Here is an 11,259-nt window from a genome sequence, read left to right as displayed (position 1 = left end):
TAAGGAGTTCTCTCCCTGTGTAATCTGTTCCAGTGGTTCTCCAAGTGTGGTCGCTGCACCAGAAGCCTAAGCTTCTCCTGGGACATTGGTAGGAACGGGACACTGAAGAAACGGTGGGCCCCGCAGTCTGTTGGGACCACTGCTCTAACTCAAACAGCCTGGGACCGTTCCCGGCCAGCTGAACCTAGGCACTCGGTCCTTGTGTGACCTGCTCCATCAAGAATACCCTAACTTCCACCATCTGGTGCCTGTTATCCAATTCAAACATTCTGAAAATAAAAGTATTTTATTTTACCATGAAGTATTTCAATATTCTATACCTAGTGGGAACCACTGGTCTGAAAATTTGAACCTGTTCTAGAGGAAACCATATGCATTGTAAAATGCATTGTAATATACCTGTTTTTTCCCCCCTTAGTGCCTTTGAATAATTTTCCCTTAAAGAATAATTTGTGTGGATTGTGGGAGGAAGGAGGATGGGTGGAAGTGGTAGTGGGGAAAAAAAAAAAAAAGAAAGGTATATGACCTACACTATCAGCTCCATAAGGGCAGGTACAAAGTCTTGCTCATCTTTGTAGCCCTTGCAAAGGAGGTAGCACATAATAGGTCCTCAAGAAATACTTCCTAACTGAATTAAATATTAGATGGCTACTGGACAGAAACCAATGTCCGCTTTTATACACAAAAGACAAAGCTAAGCCTGGAAAAGGGTTGAAATAAGTGTGCTAAGGAAGTACAATTAGCAAATTTATAAGTGATCTGGTAGCAGTTTAGATTATAACCTTGTTATTGCATTCATCTTTATTCTCAATGCCAGGGGCCACTTAAGACAGGAATGTACTAATTAAAGCTGTGCCTTGATTTTGGTCTTTAATAAAGGAGTGCTCTGAATGTCACAAGACTTGCATTCTGCACCTGAAAAGCAAACTTCAGCAGTATTTAACATGCTGGGACCCATTACCAAGGCACAAAGCACACATTTGCCAAGTGTTCCTCGTCACCCCAGTGCTGCACCGTTTACTTAGTAAGACTGACTGAGACTATCCGATGCTGGGCAGGGCAGTAGGGTGGTGGGTGAGTAGTGACAGTCAAGTTGTTGAGGACATGGAGTAGAGAGGTGCCTATCACCACTTTAGAGGCTGTGCATCCAGTAGGAGCATAATATGCAGATGTAGAATTCTGGCTGAGGAACGGACGGCTGTCCTCTAAGGCCAAGCAGATACGAAATATGCACAAGCCTGTCCTTGGACAGGCCCTGTTCGTCTCATTCAGAAAGGGGGAAATGAAAAAAACTGAAGAAATGATACAATAAAAACACAGTGGTACCTTGGTACTTGTCCTTAATTCATTCCAGAACTCGAGGTGAGTGCCGAAACCGACACCAAACGATGAAGAATTTCCTTCTGCAGTGGTGTGCCTCGCACAAGTTCTAGCAAGTGAGATGAGTCCAGAGCAAGCGCTGAGTGCTGAAATGTTTTTTTCTTGTCAAAGTGCAAGAAGTACAGGATTTGACAAGTTCTGAAGCCAACAAGTACCAAGGGATGACTACATTTTAAAAATCTGAGTGGAACTAAGAAAACAGACAAAGGATGAGACTAGATGGAATAAATCTAAAGCAAGAAGAAAATAAGTGGATGAGGTACGAGAGGGCTGTCTGAATAACCAAAAAGTCTGTTACCACAGACAATTTTAAGAGACTTCACGGGCAGCAAGAGTTTAAAAGGCTGATGGAAAGGTAGTACAGAATTTAGCTATTTCCTGTTAGGCAATAGTACTGGATTCCCAACAACTGAACCAAAAATGAAGCAAATTAAATGAACAAGCTGACATCTGATACCAGCACACGTTTACTCGTGAGTCTGTTCAAGCCCAGCTGGGAGGTTTATTAACATCTGGGTGTTCACGAGAGCCCTGCCACACCAGCCGGAGGGGTACCATTCTTCTCAGCTGTGCCAGAGAAATGGCCCCAGAGAGGCTAACACACTCGATTAGTCTCACAGTGAGGACAGGGGTCACGGCTGGGGCTGAGGTCCGAAAACTGTCCCAGCGTCGTGACCTCTGCGAGAGGTGGCATGGCCGCCGTGGGAAACTACAAAACCCGGGTGCACAAGATGCAAACTTGTTTCGTTGAGTCCGATTCCACTGAAATCAGGAAAATCCACTGTGTTTAAGTCAAATCACGGTGGAAACAAATTCGAGTACATTGGTTTTTCTGTTGAGCTTATTGCTTCCGACAGCAAATCTCCCTTCCTTTTAGATCTTCCTCATCCTCTTCTTGCAGCGCTGGTTGAAAACGGGGGAGGAGCCCATGAGGCTGTCGGTGGAGTGCGAGCCGTAGCTGCTGTCTGAGTCCTCGGGGCTCTGCGGGATCCCGGCCTCGCTCATGCCTGACATGGGCTCCTCGAAGACGTCGCTGCCCAACACGCCGTGCCCGGCGACGTTGCCTTCTTCGCTCTCTTGAGGCTCCATTTTCACGTGGGCCAGGTTCCAAAGCGGGGAAGCATTCACCTCTGTGCCTGAAAATGGAAGAACATGAAACTACTGGTAAGCCCACGCTGGAACAAAGTAGAATGAATATACTCTCCAGGACGGGCTGATGGATTTGGAGCTCAGCATACGTTCTGACTCTCTGCTTGGCTGGAGAATATGGTTGTATTTCTCTGCTTCAAAAAGTTAGACCAACTCTGAATACCTTCCGTTCCACTTCCTCCACCCTCCTTTATCCAACCCCACCCCCACAGCCCCCATTTTGCTAAACCAGGGAAGTAAAACTGCTTGTATGTGGAAAGATTCCCTGTCTCATGGCCTAAGGGCAGGTATGACCACAGGCTCTTTTTACGTTTGCCTGTCCCTCCTTTTAACAGGGCAGTCTTGTTTTCCTGCCTTTTGTCTGGGTTGCTGGTTCTGTCTCACACTATGAAAAGTTAACGATCACTCCAAAATGCCTGCAGTTCCTAGACTGCCGAAAGGAGACACGGCCCTCCTACCTCTGTGTGTTCTAGCAACCTTGTTCTGCGGTCATTCTTCCGTGCTGAAAGGCTCCGCTCGAGTTTAAAAGCCATGATCTAATTCTCTTTAGGCCACACTGGAGGATTTGCTATTTGCATCATTTGTGCATTGATGAAATGGAAATTTATATTTGTAAAGAACCAGTGTCTGGACTAATTTGCAATCTGACCTAAGGATCAAGCCATCCTGGTTCGTAAAGTAACAGCAGAGTCTATCTGGAAGAGGCCAGCTACCTCTGTGCAGCTCCTTTTCAATTGCTTTTAGCTCCAATTTGTTGTGTTACTCTAGCAAGGAAGCCCAACTGTTGACACATCTTTGAGCAATTAACTCTCCTCTGTCTATCTGGAAGTTGTCTTAATTGAGTACAAGCACCAGGGAGGACCAATACAGACACTAAGGCAGGGGTGTCAAACTCATTTTCACCGGGGGCCACATCAGCCTCGCAGTTGCCTTTAAAGGGCCGAATGTAATTTCAGCTCCTTAACAGTTAAGGAGTAGTTACATTTATACAGTCCTAAAATTATTTTGGCCCTTTGAAGGCAATCGCGAGGCTGATGTGGCCCCTGGTGAAAATCAGTTTGACACCCCTGCAGGGAAGGAGGGGACAGCTGCGTACCTCGCTGGGTCAGCTGAGTTAACTTCTAACCAACAGATCAACACGTACTGCATCTACACCCTGAGCAGGAGTCACTTTAAAGAACGCTTGTAAAGCTGCGCTTGTCCTCTAGTTAGAGAGAGGAGACTGGTGGTATCTCTAGATCAGTGAAGCTGTGTTTGTTTTGAGACTTTTCATGCTTCTGCCCACCCCCACCTTAGTTATTCTGTCTTCAGAGTATGATTCTGCAACACAAAAGGTACTGAGACACGAGGACCTCCCAGAACCAAAGTAAGTGGATTTCTCTTACTCGAAGCCTGTGGTGAAGCCTCCACCTCCAGGTTAGAGGGGAAGCGCTCGCTCTGAGCCCCGAGGACACCCATGGGCAGCGACTGGTCTCCAGGAGCAAGGTCAGCCTCCAGCTCCTCACTGACGGGGAAGGGGATGTCGCTCACAGGCTCCTCCTTGATCTTCACAGGTTTGGTGTCCTCTGTGGCCTTCTCAGGATTGACGATCCTCTCATACTCTTCAGAAAGTTGCTTACTAATCTGTTGGCAAGCAGGGAATAATTTTCCACAGAAACGTTAGAAACAAGTTGGGTAGTCATGGAAAAGCCAACAGAATGTGCATATGAATACGAATAAAGCATCCACTGCGAATGGAAGGAATTTGCTTAAGGTGTTGAGCTGGCACGTAAAGAAATTTGTTTGCAGAGAGTGTGTGTGTGTCATTAATGAAAAGTTACATCAAGGTGAAAAATAGACAAATCTAAATCAGAACTGGGACAAAAGACCACATTTTTGGCTATCAAAACTAAGAGTTAACATATGTACCCTAGGTGGGTAATGAATAGTTTAGGAAATCAGCATCACTTAGCAAAGACTTTTTGGTTGGGTGTTAAAAAGGGGGCCCTTTTGATATTTTAGATTTGGGGAAACCAAAACCATGAACAAACTTAGGACTTGCCTGAGGCCACAAGTGTTGAAGAGATGAGATATTTCTGGTTCTAACTCAAAGTGGTGTCTCTCCCCACCTGGCCAGCCTTGGGGAGTATCCCCTCGCTGATTTGTTTGGCCAGCTCAGTGACGAGGCCAGTGAATCGCAGCTTGGGCCTGAGGAAAGCAGGCTGTGTCCACCCTGTCCCAGGATCCTGTGCTCTGCATTCTATAGCAAGTGCGGGATCCTGCTGAACCCCCTGGACTACACATTTTTACGTTCTCTCCACAGGCCCCCTCACCTGTAGCATGTAACTGTGATAGTCCTTGATGCGGTGCTGCCAGAACTTCTGGAGGGAGAGCACACTGCCGATGCCCACCTCGTGGAACACCTGCTCCATCACGTCAGGGAAGGGAGTCTGCCCCAGCAGGGCCTCCCGGTCCACAGCGAAGCGCAGCAACTTGGTGAACTTCAGGCAATACTCGTGTGCCACGTCAGTCAGGGTCTCCAGGACACTCTCATTTGCACACTCAAAGCCTGCATGGGCCAGGATGGTGGCCACTGCCTGGTAGAGGAGCTGCCGGCAGGAGTGCCAGCTGAGTTCGGTCACAGGCTCCCCCTTCCCACTGAAAGCGGAGACATGGCAGTAGTGTTACTCGTGCTCTTGCAAAAGGCTGACCTGTCCTGTCTCCCTACAAGCTTTACAATCCCAATCAGGCCACTTGGCCAGCTTCCCAGGGAAATTCTATGCAGGTTACACAGCCCAGCTCCACCTTTGCTGCAGTCAGAGCATGTCTAAGCAACCCACAGTCATATCTCTGAGCTCCTCCAACTGCAGTTTGCCTGGGCAACCGTGCCTGTGAGAAAGAGTATAAAAGGGCACCCAGTGAAAAGGAAGGATCCTTCTTACACCAGCTGCTCAGTTTTGATCTCTTACAGGATCTGATTAATTTTAAGAGTGTAGCCCAGACACTGCTTGATGGTGCCCTGGTCATCTCACTGGAACGTGGTTCCCTCACATGCTGGGCAGCATACGGCCTTTCAGAAATTTACAGTCCCAACTGGGAGATTCTCACTTGACTGCAACAGACCACTTGTAAAACTGGGGAAGCAACTCAATTTTACAAGCAATGTAGCATATACAGCTTACAAGGCCTTTTAATCCTCTCCTGTGCTGTGAAATGGTAGGGTCCATTATTATTAGGACCCTACCATTATTATTATTATAGGTAGGGTCCCTATTATTATTGCTGTTTGGCAGGTAAGGAAATGGAGGTTCAGAGGCACTGATTTACCGAAAGTTGTCCAGGTGTTATTAATCAGTGCCGCCTGGGGCTTCTGAAACCAGATCCCACGTTCTTCATAAGGCACCATTTTGTACCTAGTCACTGTTGCAGAAATCGTAACCTTTCCAAGAGATAACTTCAAAAAGTTGTCTGATCTCCTAAAAATAACTTTTAACAGCCTCTAATAACGTACCTGTTTCCTGAAATTTCCTACCTTCTACTTCGCCTTGACAAAGGAAGTAAATAGTAAAAATACAGAAAAAGAAAATAGGCTACAGAAAATTACTCTCCCCTGCTCCATGATGGGCATGGGCCAGCCCTTGCTGTGCAAGAGCGCTTAGGGAATACCCACCCATTTACTCTTCTTATCTGCTCAGTAGCGACCACTGCAGTTCGCATAACAGTTGGAAAATAAGAAAACCAGTTGCCAAATAACTTTTCATCATCATTTCCTAGGCATTCTTTCTGGGCCAAATGCTTCAGGCCTCAGAAGTGCCTAATAAACAAGGCTAAACAGTTTTGCTTTATGTGAGTAATACATGGACCTGTATATTTCCGATTCGCAGGCCAGCACTTTGTCTACTGACCCACAACAGCCAGGGCAAGGGCCTATATATTTTCAAAGGAAAATAATTCTTTTGGCACCCTCATAACTGATGCAAATTATTTTTGTTACACGGTTTCTTAAATATGTATAAAACAAACTAGGTATGACCCTCTGATGCTTATAGCTCTTTGCAACAATAAAGTTAGAAGTTTGACACAAAACTACAAAATTTTAAGTAGCAACATCAATTTAATATTATGGACAATACTATTTTGTTACAATTAACTTGCTCTTGAAATGGTACTGCTTGCTACAGAGCAAGTATTTTTAAGTTGGACATACCTATAAAAATGTGCCCTACATGTAGTTACATAATTATTCCTTCCCTATTCATGACCCCGAGTTCACCATGACATCATCTGGCCTTCATCAGCCCAAATGCAACTTTTACATATTAAGCCTATTTCTGTTCTTTTCTCATCAATTTGGGACAGTTAAAATGGTACTAACTATTATAATGAATAGGCAGGTGCAATAAGACATACAATATTACTCATGCAGAATTTTGGTCAAATTTAACTTGAATCTAATCTTGAGGAAACATTAGCAAATCCAGTAAGTGGGATATTCTAGAAGACAAATGACCTAAACTCTTAAGATTAATATCATGTTTTTTAAAAAGAAGGAAGCTTGACTAATGCCATCCCAATAAACTTAAATAAATAAATAGATAAAACAAAATAATAATATAAAGGAGAAAGCTATTCTGGCTTAAAAGACACTAAAATGGAATAAACCAAATGTAATGCACGAATCTTTGTTAGCTCCTGGACTGGGGAAAATTTACCTACAAAAGATATTTCAGGGACAAATGAAGAAATCTGAATATGGACTTGTTATGTGATATCATTTAATTAAGTGTTCATTTACTTTGGTGTAATAATAACATGGGAATTATGCAGGAAAATTTCCTTATTCTTAAGATAAGGTGAAAAATTTAGACATGAATATTGTGATATCTCTGCAACTTTAAGATACTTGGCAAAAAAATGTGTATATGCATTTGTGTATACAAACATATGGGAGAAAGTAAATATGGCAGAATGTTAACCTGCCATATAACCAGAGTGATAGTTCACTGTACTGTTTTTTAAACTTTTCTGAAGTTCTGACAAATTTCAAAATGAAAAGAAAAAGTTATTTGGCACCAAATGCAAACTTACTGAACTCTTGTAGTAGCACTAGGTTATAAGTTAGCTGTTCAAAGCCTCCGGAGCAGGGCTTCTCAAACTTAAACACACACAGGAGTCTGCTGGAGATTTGTTACAGGGAAGATTCCAGTGCAGCGGGGTGGGTGGGCCTGAGACTGCGTCTCTAACAAGCTCCTGGGTGATGTTGATGCTGCCGGTGTTCAACCAGATTTTGAGTAGCATGGATCAAGAATGTTTTTATACTGTTATTTCTTAAACTGTGTTATCAAAATGAAAGTACACCATTAAAAAATTCTTGTATATAGAACTTATGGAGCCCTGGCTGGCGTAGCTCAGTGGATTGAGCATGGGCTGCGAACCCAAGTGTCACAGGTTCAATTCCCTGTCAGGGTACATGCCTGGATTGCAGGCCATGACCCCCAGCAACCACACATTGATGTTTCTCTCTCTTTCTCCCTCCCTTCCCTCTCTAAAAATAAATAAAATCTTAAAAAAAAAGAACTTATGGGTTCCTAATAATACCAGAATAAGTCTATGAATCTCAATTTGAGGACACTGAGCTAAAGCCATGAAACATTTTAAATGAGAGACAGACTAGGTTCTGAGGACTATGAGGCCATGGCTTGTTTTACATACCAGTGTCGGACCTGCTCCTAGTACAGTCCTGGTACACAGTTGGCACTCAATAAATATTTACTGCCTTAGAAAATAAAAAATACAGACTTTGGATTTTGAAGATCGGGGTTCAAGTCTTAGACTTCCCACTAATTACCTGAGCAACTGCGGCCGAGTGCATGACCCTCATTCTCAGTTTCCTCCAGGAAACGTTATTACATGCTTATTAACAGGGTTGTCGGGAAGATTTTGTTGAGAAAAGTAAGACATAGCCAAACCTTGACTTACCGATAAAAGTCACTCTCTGGGTCACTGTGCCGAATCTGGAATGGAGCATTGGGATTCTTACAGTCTAAAGGCAGGAGGTCATCGGGAAGAGGAGGTGACCCAGGACAAGAAGGAAGGGGTTCACCCTCTTCAGTCTTCACACCTTCCGTCTGTTGCTGATTCTGGGCCTGGGCTGTGGCAATGAGGTTGCGCAGTCGCCGGTTGTGCTGGATCAGCTGAATGGTGTGGATGGTGAGGCTGCACGGCTCTGACGGGACGTCCAGCATAGTGGGGGGCTTGGGCTTGTTGGCTGAGGGCTGGTGCAAGGGCGGGTCATGGACTTCCACCAGACGGAACTCCCGCGGCAGCAAGTCAAAGGAACTTCGGTTGGTCTGGCTTGATGAGATTGGTATCTCGCCCCAGTATCTCAACATTTTGGAGTAAGAAGAGTTTTCAAGACAAATGTAGATGATATCCTAAAAGTAGTGTTTCAGATCTCTGCCAGCTGTAGATTACAGGCTTCTGAAGTAGAAAACATGAAGTCTAGCCGTCGTTTACGTAAACAGTAGACTGTTCAAGACCACTTAGAAAAATGCCAATGTCTGCCACACCATAGGACTAACGATGTTCTCCCTGAAGAAATTAAGATAAATAGAATTGTTAGATGGCAGTCAGCAAATCATACACAATGACAGTTCCTACTGGACTGAACCGCACAGTGAAATCTGGGTTACTAAGAGACTAGTAGCTGCAGTAGCATCTGGGACTCTATTTTCCATCATCATTCCCAATCCCAAACAATTTGCAAAGCCGGTTACTTAAATTAGACCTGGAATATTTCTTTTTTTTAATATCAATGTGTTAAAAAAACACATGGCCCCCACTGGGGACCTGGCCTGCAGGCATGTGCCCTGACTAGGGATCGAACTGACAACCCTTTGGTTCCCAGCTTGTGCTCAATCCACTGAGCTACATCAGCCAGGGCTTTTTAAAAAATAATAGTAAATTTTCTTTATTAATTTCCTCAACAATTATTTTTGGTTTTTATATTTTATTCTTTGATTTTATTTATTTTTTAGAGAGTGGGGAAGGGAAGTAGAAAGAGAGAACCATCAATGTGTGGTTGCCTCTCATGTACATTGTACCGGGGACTTGGCCCACAACCCAGGCACGTGGCTTGAACTGGGCATCGAACCAGCAACCCTTTGGTTTGCAGGTCCATGCTCAATCCACTGAGCTACACCAGCCAGGTGGAATACTTCTTTATCTTGAAACATATGTCCTGGGTCAGCAGGAGAAAAGGGAGTAGAGTTAAAATAGGAAAATGTGTTTTTTATTCTGTGTGTTGTGTATGGGAACCTTTTAACTGGTCCTTGTGGAGAAAAATGTGTTAACCAGTCATCTAAATGGTCTTAATGCCTTCAATTTCTGATATACATACAGGAAGAATCTGAGAGACTTCTGCTGACTCCTAAATGGTATTCCCTTCCTCCCATCTCTCCTTGTGTCTAATTTGCCCTCCAGTACTGCTACACTTACTCTTTTAAAAACTCAGATTAATGGCTTCCCATTGCCTTTCAGAAAAAGCCAGTCGGATTTCTTTGGTCTACCATTCAACAAAATTCACAATCTGGCTTCAACCTACCTTTCCAGATTAACCACTTACATGTCTCTTCAAATTCAACAACAATTATCAAATACCAGGCATTATGGGAGGAGACAAAGACCAGTGCAAGATCCCTGACCTGAGGTGAGGGAGTGAACCATAAAAAGAACAATATGAAAATGTGTGGTAAGGGCTGTTCTGGAGGTACAGACACTGTACGGTGGAAGTCCAGTTCCTGGAGGAAATGACCATTTCAGTTCCAGCATCATTATACAACCAGTTTCTTGAGCATGCCATGCATTCTTCAAGGAATTTTTCTGCCAGAAATTCCCTCCCACCCATCACATCCCTGGTAGACTTGTACTCATTCTTAAGTCCCCGCCCTCCAAGACCTCCCCAGCACATCTCCCTCCATTCTATTCTCCCTGCACTGCATTGAACGGCATTGCACTTTCCATCACGGCACTTACCCCTGGATTTAAATGAGTTCTTGCCTCAATGATTTTATTCTCCCATCTCTCTCAACACCATGATCTTAGTAGTGTCTGGCTCACAGTAATATTTGGAACTTACTGAGTGCTTACTGGGTGCCAGACTTTGCCTGAATTGTTTAATCCCATTTTCTCAACTACCCAATGAAGTAGATAGTTATCCCATTTCTCATTTGTGGAAGCTGAGACCCATTGTCTTGCCCACTTATCACAAATGGCCAAGGGGGGAAATCAAGACAGGCTCCAGAGTCTGCACTCTTAACCACCACACATGCTGCCTCAAAAATTGGTTCTGGAAACAATAAATTATTGGACGAATTAATGGATGAAGGAAGGGACCAAAAAATCGCCCTCTCCCCTAACTTCACCGAAAGGAGTACGAAGAACAGGTTCCAAGCCCAAGGAATGCCCAGGAGCCGCGGGCGCTTCAGCAGGCTCAGGCGCAGATCACAGAGTCCTGGAGTCGCCTGATGCCCGGGGCAGCGGGGAGACGAGGAGGTCTGGCCCTGGACAGAGGCATGGAGACGCCACTCTTCACTGCCGCGTCGCGGGAGCGGGGCTGGGAGGGATGGATCAACCCGGGGAGGCCTGAGCCGAGGATTACTTCGGGGCCGGAAGGCTGATTGTGGATTATTCGCCCAAGGCTGCCGGAAGCGCTTCTTGCAGTCGGGCTATGCCATAGGAAGTCCTTACTAC

General features: G+C 44.7%; 1 protein-coding gene across 1 annotated transcript; it reads right to left on the bottom strand.

The window, feature by feature from the left end:
- Positions 1-1,858: 1,858 nt before the first annotated feature.
- SUPT7L (SPT7 like, STAGA complex subunit gamma) lies at positions 1,859-11,227 on the bottom strand. The gene is made up of 5 exons (XM_045844559.1): positions 10,932-11,227; positions 8,488-9,099; positions 4,842-5,166; positions 3,915-4,152; positions 1,859-2,516 (listed from the first exon to the last, which is right to left on the bottom strand). Exons 2-5 carry the CDS (start codon positions 8,898-8,900, stop codon positions 2,254-2,256), a joined length of 1,239 nt encoding a protein of 412 aa, XP_045700515.1. The 5' UTR covers positions 8,901-9,099; positions 10,932-11,227; the 3' UTR covers positions 1,859-2,253.
- Positions 11,228-11,259: the final 32 nt, after the last annotated feature.

The sequence above is a fragment of the Phyllostomus hastatus genome, unplaced genomic scaffold (genome assembly GCF_019186645.2).
Source record: "Phyllostomus hastatus isolate PE091 unplaced genomic scaffold, TTU_PhHast_1.1 phas_contig_402, whole genome shotgun sequence".
NCBI classification, from domain to species: Eukaryota; Metazoa; Chordata; class Mammalia; order Chiroptera; family Phyllostomidae; genus Phyllostomus; species Phyllostomus hastatus.
The sequence above is the reverse complement of the archived record's forward strand: the minus strand, read 5'-3'. Positions and strand labels throughout refer to the sequence as shown.

What these genes read in the sequence shown, in the direction of transcription:
- SUPT7L (XM_045844559.1), bottom strand. Translation starts at nt 8,900, where the DNA reads ATGTTGAGATACTGGGGCGAGATACCAATCTCATCAAGCCAGACCAAC. An exon ending in ATCACAGTTACATGCTACAG is followed by an intron (nt 4,153 to 4,841) that starts GTGAGGGGGCCT and finishes GCTTGCCAACAG; the next exon opens with ATTAGTAAGCAACTTTCTGA. An exon ending in GGCTTCACCACAGGCTTCGA is followed by an intron (nt 2,517 to 3,914) that starts GTAAGAGAAATC and finishes TTCCATTTTCAG; the next exon opens with GCACAGAGGTGAATGCTTCC.